Source organism: Hylobates moloch, unplaced genomic scaffold (genome assembly GCF_009828535.3).
Source record: "Hylobates moloch isolate HMO894 unplaced genomic scaffold, HMol_V3 SCAFFOLD_21, whole genome shotgun sequence".
NCBI classification, from domain to species: Eukaryota; Metazoa; Chordata; class Mammalia; order Primates; family Hylobatidae; genus Hylobates; species Hylobates moloch.
The window spans coordinates 22017128-22031780 of NW_026652296.1; the positions used below are offsets into that span (position 1 = coordinate 22017128).

Sequence of the window (14653 nt, forward strand, 5' to 3'; positions counted from 1 at the left end):
CCCAGGCCTGGCCTCACATCCAGGACCAGGATTAGCATGAGGCAAGTGAGGCATTTCCTTTGGTAGCAAAATTTAAGAGGGTGCAAAAAATCCAGAAAGCAATATAAATAATATCTTAATGCAATATTTTCAAAAAATCAAAATTAATGCAAAAGTGAACCATAATGTTCAAAATAATGTGAGCAAAATAACAATAGCTGAGGTAAAGAAAGGATGGGTGTTGCTTTTTTTGCCTTGGTCTCCAGTGTGGCTCAGATTAGTGCTGTGCTGATGCTGTGCTATCTGAATGTCACTGTTACTTGTCCTGAACGCTTAAAAATTTGGGAGGGGTGGCTGGGCACAGGGGTTCATGCCTATAATCCCAGCACCTTGGGAGGCTAAGGCAGGGGGATTGCTTGAGCCCAGAGTTTGAGACCAGCCTGGGGAACATGATAAGACTCTGTCTCTACAAAAAATTTAAAAATTAGCTGAAAATGGTAGCGCATGTCTTGCCTGTGGTGCCAGTTGCTCAGGGGGCTGAGGTGGGAGGATCACTTGAGCCCAGGAGGTCAAGGCTGCAGTGAGCTGTGTTCTCACCACTGCACTCCAGCCTGGATGACAGACCGAGACCCTGTCTCAAAAATGATAATAATTATTTGGGAGGGAAATATACTGATGTCTGCAACTTTTGAATGTTGTTTTTTTTTTTTTTAAAGGTAGACTGTTGGATGGATAGATGGATAGGTATGGGGTAGATACAGTGTTGTAAACTGTTAATCATCCAGTCTAGGCGGCAGTGGGTGTGGGCGTATGTATGTTCAGTGTGGAATTCTTTCACCTTTTCTATACATTAGAAATTCTTCATAATCTTGAAAAGGAAAAAACGAAAGAGCTATGAGAAGGACACCCAAGGCTGGCTCTCTGAGGTCAAACAAGTGCAACGCATGAATCCTTGGCTGTCCAGGACTGAGTTCCCCACCACACCCTCATTCATGGCGAGGATGGAGCCCACCTAGGGGCCTGTCCCCTCCTTGACAAAAGCCTCTCTCTGGCTCTTGTCCCTGAAGTCCCCTCTAGAATAGCAAGGCTTGGATCCTCTCCACTTCCTGGATGGCCCCCATGGAGCCTGTTTGGCTCCCTCCCTACCAGGTCTTTAAGTGAGGAACACTCAGTCCCTGGGATAAGACCGTGTCATATAACAAAACATGTTCAATAATAAGCATCCATCCATGTTTGGGGAAAAATGACTAAAAACTTGTAATGTTGAGGACCTGAAATAAAGCACTAGAAAGAAGCAATACTTATCAACTAAGCAGGAGGTGGGGTAGGGGGAGACAAGAAGCATTTAGGACTAGGGTGGAGAACCCTCCTTGCGGGCTGGCAGTTTGCGCTCTCACTGCTCCAGGGGGAGGCAGGGCGGTCTTGAGACCCTGCGATCGCGAACCTGGGTTCCTCCGGCGCACGTGGGTCTTGGTGGTTCCAGGTCCTGGCCCCAAGGCAAGGGGCCAGGTACACCTACACACTTATGCTGCGGACCCAGGTGGGGACAGCTTACAGGGTCTGCAGCAAGTCTAGCTAGGGTGCCCCATAAGAACTGATGGGAGCCCTGTGGTGCTGACGCGGATTCCTCCTCTCCTTCTCAGTCCGATCCCAGAATGAGCCTTCGAAGAACTATCTGCTCTCTTGGACTTGCACAGCGAGCCCACTGCGAGAGAAGCTGGGACTTCTTCCTTTCAACGTCTACCTTTCCGCTTTAGTGATGGTGGAGGTGGGGGTAGACGGGTTGGGGAGATGAGAGGTGCAGAGACGGGTCCCATCCACTCCTCCTCCTCATTTCTCTCAGTAGCCTGGATGCGAGTCCGGAGATCGGTGTCCTACCGACCAGGGTTTCGGGTTACTCCTGCGCATCTAGGGTGCTGGTTCTCCCTCCCCGGCTACCCTCAGCATTCGCCCCCTAGGACAAGAGACGCTGCAAGCTGAGCACAAAACCTGGAGCCAGGATCAGTGGAGCGGATCCAGGCGAGCCCGCAGAGTTGGCGCCGCTATCCGGAGCCTGCCTAGTTTCTCCTTCGACCTTTTAAAGACGGGAAGGACAGAGATGGTGCAGCGTGACGCTCCCACATTCCCTTCCACCATAGAAGTCCAGGATTTTTCTGAAGGCGACACACTGTCTCGGAGCGCACCCCAGGGTCCGTGGACTCGCTGAGAAGCCTTGGGAGTTGGGGCGGGGGATGAACAATCAGCTCCCCACCCCACCCCTCCGCCCCAGGCCTGGGAGACGTCAGTGGTCATGGGAAGACGAGAAACTGAGGACCCTTCAGCCAGTCCCGGATCCTGAACGCGCGACAATAGTGACACCGGGGAATTAGGCCGAAGGTAGCGGACCTCTCAGATGGCCCGTTTAAAGCATTAGAGCCACAGTGGTGGCTGAAGACACCGGGTCCTATCCCTCCTCCCTTCCCACTCCAGTTCTGTGGCCGCAGAACCAGGGTGATGCGAGGTCATCTCTGTCGCAGGCGCTTTAGGGAGCACGCCCACCCGGATGCTCTGCACACACGCACACACACTTACCAAGGTTCTCACAACACACGATGCAGCCTGCCCCACCCCACACGCATATCAACTAGCCTCTCACACGCCCCTTACAAGCGGGCGGGGAGCAACACACACCCTACTTAGGCATTCTCCCTGGCTTCTTTCCCGTGCACCATTCGCACCTGGAGACGTCATTCCTAACGAAGCCTCTGCCTCCGTGGTGAGAGCGGACCCCAGAATCCACCCAGCCGACTTGCACTCCCGGCTCCCACCCAGAAAGTCTGACTCTGACCTTTCCCAACAGTCCCTGGACTGGCCCTTCTGGAGGCAGTACAGGTGCTGCGCCTGGAGTGGGATCAGCACAAAAAAGACTAGATCTTTCGGGTAATTCAGGCAAACACTTTATCAGACAGGCTGCGCAAGATAGGGGTAGACTGGGACCCTACAGCTTGAGGCTGTTGATTCTAGAGTCAGATCTCTTTGCTGTGGCTGTGCAAACCCCACCTTGGATTGCAGGGCAGGGTTCTCCTGGGTGGGAGATGCCTCCTGCCAGGCCAGATTGGCTCGTGGCTCTGGGGACCTGGTGAAAGGCCCAGCCCACTTCTGACTTCCTTTATAGCCCTCTTCACAATCTGAAGTCACGGTATGGATTCCTGCCTGTCCTTGTTTATTGCCTGTCTCCACCTCACTAGACTGTAAGCTCCAGGAGGGCAAGGCTGAGTTTCTTTCTCCAGGTTTCCAACACTGCCCCAGCCCTGACTGGCTGTTTATAAATATTTGTTGAACAAATTTATAAAGCTCTGGTACATAAAAGCTCCCCCTGTCCCTCTCTGTTTTGAGGTTGGAAGTTGAGAGCTTCCACCAAATTCTCAGATGGACCCGCCCCCGAGGGAGAGATTCGAACAAACCTCGACCTGGCAGCTGAGGGGGCCGCTACAGCACTCTCGGTCTTCAGCTTCCTCCTCACACCTGAGGAGCCTCCTCGCCGCCAACTAATCTTTGTGCTCCCTAGAGCCCTCCCCGGAACCCTTTAACCTCAGCTGCTCACCATCTCCGGTTTCAGCCGGCGGGAGCCAGTTCCCACGCCTCCCAGCGCCAGGGGATCCCGGCTGGTACGAACACACAAACCCGACACCGGGCCGCGCAAGCCTTTGTCTCTTCTTTATTTGCGGATATAATTATGTACCGCACTCTAAATTAGAGATAGATTTTTTTCTGATATACATTTCATCTTATTCACCACGAGCACACCACACGTACAGTAGAACAGTTCCACACCTGATAAATTGCACAAGATGAGAGTTTAGATTCCTGAAAACCGGCAGGCAAGCTGGCCCCGCTGCGGCTTCTCGCCTCCCGGCTTCGTTGAAGGAAATCGCCCACCCAAAATGGATTTCCCAGTCAGCCTTTCCCGCTGCAGAGTTGAAACGTCTCCGGAATGGGAAGCGCTCTTGCTGGAAATGGCTGGACGCTGTAGATTCCGAGCACTGGATGGATGTGAAATGTCCCCCCAAGGTCAAGTTGCCACGCCTGCGAGCTGCGCCCCCTCTCCCTCCCTTCCCAACCCCCTCGATGACTGGAACCAAAGTGTCGGGGCCCCACTTGGAAGGACAGAGAAGCCTGCCCGCAAATGCACCCCGCCTCCCCCCAAAACCAGGGTGTTGTGGAAAAGAAAGGACAACAGAAACGCAGACGCGATGGATCGTGAATCCCTATCCCCTCCCACCCCTCCCCCATCCCCGAATAATCAGAAACTAGGAACCAGAGATGTTTAAAGCTTGGCTTCCCAAGCGCGGCGGCAGGGCGCACTGGGCTGATGGGGGCGGGGTGAGGGGAGAAGGGAGAGAGCGCAGACGCGTGGCGGGGGCTCGCCCTTGCGCCCTAGTCCTCCGCGTTGGTTCGGTAGGCCTCGATGAGGCCCTCGAGGGAGTGCACGAAGCCGGACACGCTGCAGATGCCGCCGATGACGAAGATGGCGACGTCGAAGAAGACTTGGTGCCACAGCAGCTTGCGCCAGAGCAGACGCAGGTGAAAGAGGCTGGGCAGCAAGAAACAGAGGCCGGCGCCCGTGAGGCTGCCTGTGAGGCCCATGAGCAGCGCGAAGTGCGGCACATAAATGGCCATGAGCAGCGTGAAGACGACGAGCGCGCAGCGCAGCGTCAACCCCCAGGACTTCAGGCGCCCGTCGCCGCCGTAGCAGGCCGGGAAAAAGGCGCGGCTGCCCTCCTGGAAGAGCGACTTCTCCAGCACCTCGACAGCGGCAAAGAATGGCAGAGGATAGGACAACAGCGCCTTGGCCACCAGAAAGATGTTGACCACGGCGCGGATGGAGCCGGGCAGGTTATCCGTGATGACCTCCTTGGTCTCGTCGGCCCAGGTGAGGTAGGCGACGAGCGCGAAGAGGCCCTTGAGCACGCAGGCTGCGATGTGCGTCCAGTTCATCATGCAGTGGAACTCGCTGGGCTGCTGCATATTGCCCTCCAGCGAAGGCAGGAAGATCTGCGACGTGTAGCTGAACACGATGATGCCAATGGAGATGGGGAACTTCTTGACGTCGATGTAGAACTTGACCTTCTCCCAGGCCCAGTCGCGCGCCCGCGATAGACAGTAGGCTATAACCAGGATATTGATGACGAAGTGGGCCAGAGTGCACAGCAGACTGAACTTGGACACGGCCTTGAGGTTCTTAAGGAAGGCGCAAGGCAGCAGCACGGCCGTGGCGATAATGGACCAGGACTTCTGCGACACGGGCAGCCCCGGGAAGCTGTTGTACATGAGGTTGCCACTCACCACCACGTAAAGGATGCATGTCATCACCAGCTCGATGATCTGCGCTACGTTCACCACTCGGCCGCCCAGCGTTGGGAAGCGCGGGGCGCAGCAGGCGTTAGCTATGGCCACGTAAGAGTCCCGCACGCGCACCACCTCGCCGTCTTCATTCTCCTCGTACAGGCACGCGATGAGGATCTTGCCGGTGTAGCAGCACACAACAGCGGCGAAGATGATGAGAAACAACCCCAGGTAGCCGCCGTGCAGGATGGCGTAGGGTAGGCCCAGCACGAACATGCCCTGTGGGGCGGAGAGGCAACCAGACGCGGACGCTCAGCGAACTTGGCAACAGATGAGGGGGCCCGGGGGGCGTGGCTTAACGCTGTGGCCCGAAGGGGGCGCTAAGAACACTGAGAATTGGGTCTGAGCCGCCGGGGAGAAGAGGTTAAGAGCAGGCTGCGGGGTGGATGTAGGGGAGGGAGCTAATAGTGAGCCCGGGTGTCGAGCCAGAGATGGAGAGGGAGGGATGTATGGACGGATCTGAGAAGGAAAGGTGCGCTAATGGCTGGAGATAGCGAGAGGGCTAGGATGGGAGAGGGCTGATAATAGGGAGAAGCCACAGGAGGGAAGGGAGATACTTCGGGATGGTTCCTGGGGAAAGGACCAGAATGAGGAGTTGGGGGAGGAGATGAGAAGGGACAGGAGGGAGAGTGGTCGAAAAGGGGCGCTAAGAAAGGTAGCGAGCTGGGCCTGGGCCACTGGAAAGAGTGGGCACGGGATTTGTGGTGGGGCTGGAATGGGGCACGGGAGCTAAAGAGGGAAACTTGGGCGTCTCGGGCTCAAACCAGAGGAGGAAACGTTAAAGGCGGCAGTTGTGGGGCGAAAAGGAGATAGGGTAGAGAGGGAGAGGGGCTGAAGGTGGGGCAAAGCCCCTGGGAGGCAAGAACAGAGACAATGTGAAGACGCTCAGGGGGGAGGAGGAAGCAGGGCTGGAAATTGAGAGTCTTAGGACAAGGCTGGAGTTAGAATGAGGCGAGGGCGAGACCTAAGTAAGGGGACTAAGTGGAGGATGCGGAGGCAAGCAGGAGGAGGAGCTTGGCGGGAAGGCGCCAGGGAGGCTAGAAAGCCAAACCGAAAAGAGTCTAGAACCAGAAGCTTCAGGGTCGGGCGGACAGGGCTATAGGGTTTAGAATCCACATGGGGACTAAGAGCTAACGAAATCCAGGGTCCCGGAGGCCTACGAGCCTCCAGCCTCCTGCCCTGGCCTCCCTTGAGGCCTATCAAACGGAGCCTTGAAAGATGCCCCGGGAAGTCGTGGGGGCACAGCGAAGGTGGGAGCAGCCCCGGGTTCGTGATCCAGCAAGGCCCTCTCGCCGGGCCCCGGAGAGGAAAGCCCCTTGAGTCGGGCCATCTGGTGTGCAGGGCCCGGTGGAGTCCTGCTGACCCCGAGACATGGAGCAACCCCTGGGAGGCCTCTGCTCCCAGAAAACCTGCCTTCCGTGGCCCCAGTGATAGTGCGCTCCAGGGACGCCGCGGGGCCAAGCTGTAAGGGTCCGGGGGTGCCTAGAGCTGAAGTCTCCTTCGGCCCAGAAATCCGCGGCCTGCCAGCCCCTGCTAGCTCAGAGGTGGTTGCCAAGACTCCAAACCTGCTCCCTATGGAGGAGTCCTGCGCCGCCTGGTGGGGAGTGGGGGGTTGGGAATAAGGGGAGAGGGCCTAGAGAGCAGGGGCCATTCTTAGCCTCTGGAGAGGGCTTTGCCAGGGTCACACGGGGAGGAGATGGCCGCCTCTTTGCGGTGCAGCCGGGATTTCGGGCGAGAGGGGCCAGTCTGTGCACAGGTAATGCCGGATTATTGCGGACTAAATGTGCTTGTGTGGGAGCACGTGTGTGCGTTCGTGTGTGTATACCTGTATGTCTCCAATAGGGCCGCACCTGAGGGAGCAGGCTGGTTCCTGTCTGCATGCGTCTGTGCATGTGTGTGTGCATATGTGCAAACGAGTATTCGTGTGTTTGGTATGTGCAGGTATATGCTTTTGTGTGTGGAGATGTAGGGGTGTACGCAGGTGCATTTGGGGATAGTACTGTGGTCTATATATAGATGCATGTCGTGTGCGCCTGTGCCTGCGCGTTTGTTCGTGGGAAGGGGGGCTGTGGGCATGTGGTGTGCCTGCCTATGTACGTGTGCGTGTCTATGCCTGTGTGCGGGGGGAGGAGACTCCGACCTCAGCGATTTCCCCTTCTTCTTTCCTCCCAAAAATGCAGCTGTGAATCCCTTCCAGAGTCCAAGACCAAACCGTGCCCTCCAATCCTGATTTTCTTTCTTTCTCATCCCTCTCCGCTCCCTCCCCCCATTTCCTTCACTTTTGCAGTGTCTCCGGACAGGTGTCTCAGACCGAACCTCAGCCTAGCGGTCTTGCAGCTGGTGCCGTGGGAGGGAGCGTGGGTTAGGGCGGGAGACACCGCCTGGGGGCGTAGGTCCCCGCGCAGGGCTGGGAGGGATGGAGAAAGGGAGATTCCTGGGTACAGGAGGGGGTCTCGAGGCCGAGATCACCGGGTGACTGTCGGTGGCAGAGCCCGGCACGCTGAGCTGGGCAGGGGGAGGGCAGGCAGAACTGGGAATCCCGCGCTCACCTGGATGGCGTTGGTCACGTTCCAGCCTGCCTCCCACGCCGTGATTTTGGGCTTGTCGTGGCCCCCGAACTCGCCACCACCTCCCACCTGGTCCTTGGAGCCCGAGGGCGGCAGAGGAGCTCCGCTGCCTCGCTGATAATGGATGTCTCCCTCGACGGGCGCTTCAGCGCCCTCGTCCCCGCAGGGCTCTCCCTCGGCTTTCAGGATGTCCATCTGCAGGCCCTGGCGGTGCTCAAAGTCGAGGTCGTCGCAATGCGCGAAGCCCACCGCCTCCTCATCCGTGGCCGCCTGAAAACCCATCCTGGCGAACATGCCGCTCATCTTGGCCTGGGACTTGTTGGACACGGACGTGGCCACGTTGGACAGCTTGCTGCGGAGCAAGGTGGCCATGGCGGCGGTAGGGACAGCGGAAAGGACAGAAGGACCCGAGGATGCGGGGAACGCGATGCAAGACGGAGAGGTCTGGGGGGCGCAAAGTCGCTATCTCCGCTTGCTCTCCGCGCGGCGCCCCGGGGCTCTCTGGCTCATGACCCTCGCAGCTGGCGTTCGAGGCTCTCTCAGGGCTGGACCGGGCAAGCTGGCAGCAGGTCTGGCGGAGCGGCGGCGGCGGCGGTGGTGGCTAGTGCACTGCGGAGCTGCCGCGGGGCGCGGGCTGGGCTGCGGAGGGCGGCGGCGGCGGTGGCGGCGGCGGCGGCAGCGGCGTCAGAGCAGCTACGCGAAGCTGGCGCGGCGCCCCCACCCGTGCGCGGCCCAATGCGCTCCCGCCCCTCGGAATCAGGCGGTGCGGGGGTGGGGGGCTGGAGAGAGGAAATACCCGGAGGCAGGGGACGTGAGGAAGGGGCTAGGAGAAGAGAAAGGGGGCGCCGAGGGATTCAGACGTGAGCTGGAGGCAGAAGAAGGGCGCCCTTGGGAAGGAGGAGGGAGGGAGCGCGTGAAAGAGGGAGCGCCGAGGGCAGGGGAGGTGGGGGGGCGAAGTGCTGCATTTCTAGGGGAGGTGCTAAGCTCGCATCCTGGCCCTTCCCACCTCGCCGCCGCAGGGTGGGAGGGGGCCGGCGTGGGCTGATGCTCGCAGTCTCCCGCCCCTGGACCACCCCCTCCAGAGTCCGGGAGCTGTGCAGCCCCAGATCCTCTGGCTAAGGACTGGTCTGGGCGCCCCGAAAGCCCGCAGGACTGAGTTGTCAGTCTCTCGCGGAGCGGGTCGTCCAGAAGTCAGTCTGTTTCCCTGGCACCCATCCTTCGCGCGTAAACCCGGCCGCGAGTCCCTCTTGAAGGTAGAAGTGGCTGGCATGGAACGCTCCCAAGGAAGCTCAGCCTCAGGCTCAGTCACCCGGGTTCTCTCCGCCCGTCCAGGGACGCCGCGAGGGAAGCGATTGTGCGGATCGCTTGCCACCAGCCGCTCTCCAAATGCGTGCAGAATGGAGGCGAAAGGTTGGCTTTTCTCTTTCTTTTCGTTTGGGGGGTCTGGAAGAAGGCAGGACTCTATGAGGACACCTCTCGGCAGCCTCCTAGCGGGTCTGCGAATGCCCACGCCGAGAGGGGTGCAGACGGGGCCAGGCGCGGAGGAAAGAAGGGCTCGCGGCGCTGCAAGGCCGAGGAAGCAGAGGCTCGCGGTGCGCTGGGGCCCTGCTCCGACGGCCGCCTCCAGGCGGTGAGAGCCTGGGCTGTTTGTGTTGATTGGGGTACGGGTGTGTAAGCGCGAATAAGGGAGAGACCCAGAGACAAAGACCGATGCTGTATCAGACTCTGCTTGAGGTTGGATCAGTGTGGCCTCTGAGAATGAGGTTTGGTAACCGCGTGTGTTCTGTGTCTGAGTGGTTTTGTGCGCATTCGAGTGTGTGTGCCAGAGCTAGTGTGTTGGATTGCGTATGTGTTCCCGAATGGGGTTGTCTGCGTTCGTGCCTGTGTGAGTCCCTTTGTAGTAGTCTCCGTGAGGGTCCGCTGCTCTGAATGGGTCCCAGCGTAAGTCCCCAGCTGAGGTCCTGGCCGGACTCCTCCTGAGCAGTAAACCTCAGGGCTCCACCTGGCAGTCCCAGCCTGAATGGAGAAGTAGCGGCTGTGACTGGAAGTGGGGGCGGGGGCGGACGGAAAAACCGAAGGAAACAAAAAAGGAAGCAGCTCCCCATCTCCCTTCTCCCGAGGCCCTTTCTCCCTGGGAACCCCAGTCCACTCTTCTCTGCAGTATTTCTAGATTAGCTCACGTCAGCGCACAAGTAGGGCGGCCCGAGGGCTTTGGCCAGAGAGTTGGAGCTGCCAGGACAAGACAGGCTTCCCTCTCTACACCCTCCCGCCTCCTGCCACCTCCTCCCAGCCCAAGCACCTCCCGGTCTCCCGGAGGAGGCTTCTCTCCAGATAGGGAACCTCCACCACATTGGACAGAGATGCTCCTAACCTTTCCCCAGGTACCCCCTTAATTTCCCCAGAAGCTCTGGAAAGCCCCTAGCTCCTGCGTGGTGGAAACCAAGACAGAAATCCTCTTCTTAGCCTCCAGCTACTAAAACCAAAAAAACAAAACAAAACAAGGCAAAACAAAAAAACAAAACAAAAAAAGACCCCTCCATAGAACCATCCTCCAAATACAGACACTCCAAGTCATGACAGGACCCAGAACAAAGACAGGAAAGAGATTCTTCCTCCAAACACAGAGATCCTCTCCTCCAAGGAGGCTTCTAAACAGAAGCGATCCCCCATCCGAAGTTTGCCCTATGCAGAGACCCTCGGCCCACCCCAATTCTCAGATACGGGAAAGAGAGACAGAATTTTCCCTACAGATTCCTATAGACAAAGATCTCCACATCCTAATTGCCATCCTCTCCCCTTCTGTTTCTGGTGAAATTCTTTGGCCCACATGAGATGATCTGGGCAGAGGCTGGGTCTTTGTAGGATTCCCCAGTGCCTCCTCCACACCATTATACCCAGACCTTAGGATGGCCACTGAAGCCTTCTCTGACAAGTGAGTCTAAAGTGGGCTGTGATGTTTTTTCATCAGTGAGAGATGGGGTCATTTATTCCTTCATTCAGTGAACCTTTTCACAGCCCTTCCTGTGCATGTGATTCTGTTCTGGCTATTCCAGGGATTGTCAAGATGACACAAGCATAGTCTCTTCCTATACTACCCACTCCAATTTGGGTCTAGGAGGGACCTTAGAAAGCCCTGAGTCCAATTTTCCTTTCTGCAATGTTTAAACCTCCCCCAAACATCCCAACAGAACCTCACATTTATCCTAGTTTTACAGACAAGCAAACTCAGGCCTGAGCAAGGAAGTGTCCTGCCCAAGGTCACAGAGAATCCAAGTTAAAGCCAGGCTAGAACCCCCAGGAATCCTAAGGCTCTTTCCAGTATGCCTTGCCCTGCACTACCTCGTCTTGTCCTTAAATCCTTTCTCCCTGGTTGTCATTTGGTATTTGACCACCTCATTGTCCAAAGAGATGAAATTCAAAATCAGATTCTAGTCCCCCTGGCTATAATTAGATGCCAGCAGTTGGGAAAGGAACTCCCATATTTCCCTCCTTTCCTGCTGTTAGTAATAAATGCCTCTTCCCAGGCTGAAGGCAGGTGTGGCAAGCTCTCAAACAACCCACAGTTTATTGAATAATTCTACCCCATCACATACTAATTCTATGACATTGACTATTTCCTTGACTTCTCCTAGCTTCCATTTCCTCATCTCTAAAATGTGAAAATAAGAATAACAGCCTCATAGAATTATTGAGAAAATTCAACGAGATCTTGTATATGAAATGCTTAACAGGTGCTGCATGCCCAATACATGATAGCAATTATTTTGTGATTGTTGTAGTTACTATACTCAACAGCCATTTCTCATTGTGGGGCGGGGGGTGGAAATGGGAGTGCACAAGAAAAAGCCTGCGATTGGATCTGGGGGTTGAGGGAGTTGGAATGTACGCTCTTCTGTCTTTGAAGCTCTCTGTCCCTGCTCCTCACAGTCCCAAGCTGACCTGGAGAGAAGGGGATGGAGGTCAGGAGCAGGGAGAGGGAAGAGCCCAGGAGACCAACAGGATGACTTCCCTTGCTGGTAGTGAGCTGGGCTCTGCCCTGGCAAAGCCATCAACCTCCAAATTCTCCCAAATAGCTCCTCTAGAGGGGTCCCCTAGGAGAGGATTTTGCAGTAGGCTGGTCCCCTGAGTTGAAGCACAACACACACATACATTCACACAGAGTATGACAAACCAATGGATAGATGTACAAAAACATGAGGACAACACAGAGATTCTAGTAGATTGAACAGAGCATTCTAGTACATTGACAGAGCAACACACAGGTCATGAACAGGCCAGCACACAGACAGACACATGCAAGATTTGTACCAAGACTGCCTACCACACAAAGAAATCAGGACAGACACTGGTGGGTCCCTCTGCATGGGCAGAGGCACCAGGATAACAGGCTGAGACACACAGCAGTGCAAGAAGAGGTAAACACACACACACACTGACAAGCCCCCAGACACAAGAAATCACACACACGCAGTCACACTGAGACCAGTAGTTCAGGACTACTCTTGTGTGATCACTGAAGGAGAAAAGAGGAGAGAACAAAGGGCAGAAAGGGGCAGGGGAGACATAAAAAGGACCAAGCAGGGAGATGGAGATGGAAGCAGGGCTTGCTGGACGCAGCCACCAGCCAGTGGGACACAAAAGAGGCAGAGATGCCACAGCCTTCCTCTGTTGCTGATGCCAGAACCCAGATCTTGTGACTAAGAAACTAGGGACTGGGAGGGTATGTGGGGAGAGAGCAGGAGCTGTCACTACCCAACCTGGGGGTGTCAGAGGGTCTCTCCTGCCAGGGCCACACAGGTTCCTACCTTCTCTCAGGACTTCCACCAAGCCTTGTGAAGCAAGGACTTCTGGATGAGGAGTTTGGATTAGGAACGACCTGGATCAGATTCCCTGAAGCCAGGGCCCAGGTGAAATGCACGCAACCCCTCCTGACACATGAGCTCAATCTCTCTGCCTTTGATGCCTTCAGTACCCAGGGGGTTAAATGCCTGGCTAACAGAGATGGGAGTCACTTTAGGGGAATAAATAGGGTTAAATAGAACTAGGCTTATCTCCCAGAGCAGACAGCACCATGGGGGAAGGGGAGGCATGGAGCCCTTGAATTAATGGCCTGGAAAGCCAACATCATGAGCATCATTTCGGGGCTGAATGATCACAGATAGCCCCCTCCCCCTCCGCTGTAGCTCAGAGCCCTCCTTTTCCAGAGCAAAGTCTGCCTTGCAAGTCTTTTCCTGCTGAGGGGACAGGCACTGGCTTCATAAACCACTCCCACCCCCAAGTATCCTGGGGCTGGGACATTGGTGAGGTTTTCCTATAGCTGGAGGGAGCCATGTTCACCTTTCCCCAAATCAAACCCAATTTCCTGATGCTGTGTCCCTGGGCACAAGGGAGGAGAGGGGCAGCAAGGCTGAGGAGCCAGGTGGGAGCCCACGCATGGAACAAAGACCCTGATTCTTCTCCCTTCAATGGGACAAATCAGGTGGGGCCATTGACCATGTAGGTGCTGCCCCTGTGAACTCAGGGTAAGACATATTAAAATACATTCATGACTCTGTATGTAGTAGCAGTTTTCCTTGCACACATAGTGAGCATCCCATCTCCAGAGGTGTCCAGGCAGAGGTTGGATGTCCTATCAGAGACAATGTCTAGAGAAGTCCTGCCTCAGGGTAAGGGAGGCTGCATTTCATGACTTCTGGGGTTCAAGGTTCATGCTTTCTGGGCTGACAGCTCTGAGAAGGGGTCAGAGAGCAGGAGACATGAGGACCCAGGTCTTGCCCTCAGCAGCCTTTAAAACCAGAAGCTGCCTGGAACTGAAGGAGGGCCCTGGACCTGACTTGGTGGGTTAGACCAATGGTTCCTGCCCTTTCCTGAGAACATAGCTTCAGCTATGCTGGGAAGCACAGGCATGTCATCCGTATTTGCCACTGTGTCCCCAGCACACAGTAGAGGCTTATTCATGGAGATGAATTAAGTCAATGTTACAAAGCCATTTCCCCCCTCCCAAGAAACACACAACAGCCAGAATCCAGCTCTGAATTATGAATACTGTAGCTCTTCTGAATGGATTTGTCTTTTATGCTCACATCATCTTTTATGTAATTGAAAGTCAGCCCTACATAGGTGTGTGAGATGTGATTTTTGTTCATCTAAGCCTTGGGGTGCACACCCAGATTCAAGGATTCCTTGCAAGAACACTCAGCACCTACCAGCAGATTCTAGGTCTCTAGGAATCTGTGGGTCACTGGTTATAACTGGGAGAGACAGCTGTATTGGGGGCTCTGATTCCAGCAAACCCTGGGACAGGGATCTTGGGCTCTAGCAGTGCAAACGGCCTGTGTGTCTGACCTACACTCTCCAGGTGCAGAGCTCGCCTTTACTGAGTGCTCTCTGTGTGCCAGGCACTGCTGAAAGTACACTCTCAGGATTGTTTCCTTAAATTCTCACAATCCTGAGACTAGCCCACTGTCATCTTAGGGGGCTGCAGGCAGGGCCTGCAGGAATGGACTTGGGGAAATGGATAATTGGATGGGCATAAGCAGGGAAGAGGACAGTTGGGAGGAGTGATGATCACCTGGGCCAGGCGAGCTGCAGGTGGTCCTTGCTTTAGGTAGAAGCCTCAAGGGTCAGCCTTTGATGGTCAAAACCTGCCTCCACCCAGATCAGAATAATCTGTCTCACTGAGTGCTATGGACTGAATTATGACCCCCAAATCCATATGTTGA

At 55.8% G+C, this 14653-nt stretch overlaps 1 protein-coding gene across 1 annotated transcript; it reads right to left on the minus strand.

Moving 5' to 3' along the window:
• Positions 1 to 3501: 3501 nt before the first annotated feature.
• On the minus strand, positions 3502 to 8813 carry SLC32A1 (solute carrier family 32 member 1). Its single transcript, XM_032142586.2, has 2 exons — positions 7914 to 8813; positions 3502 to 5583 (listed from the first exon to the last, which is right to left on the minus strand). Exons 1-2 carry the CDS (start codon positions 8301 to 8303, stop codon positions 4396 to 4398), a joined length of 1578 nt encoding a protein of 525 aa, XP_031998477.1. The 5' UTR covers positions 8304 to 8813; the 3' UTR covers positions 3502 to 4395.
• Between the last annotated feature and the right edge of the window lie 5840 nt (positions 8814 to 14653).

Bases quoted from the DNA above. Each gene is read 5' to 3' on its own strand.
- SLC32A1 (XM_032142586.2), bottom strand. From the start codon at position 8,303: ATGGCCACCTTGCTCCGCAGCAAGCTGTCCAACGTGGCCACGTCCGTG. The intron at 5,584-7,913 runs GTGAGCGCGGGA...TCCGCCCCACAG, and splicing joins ACGTGACCAACGCCATCCAG to GGCATGTTCGTGCTGGGCCT.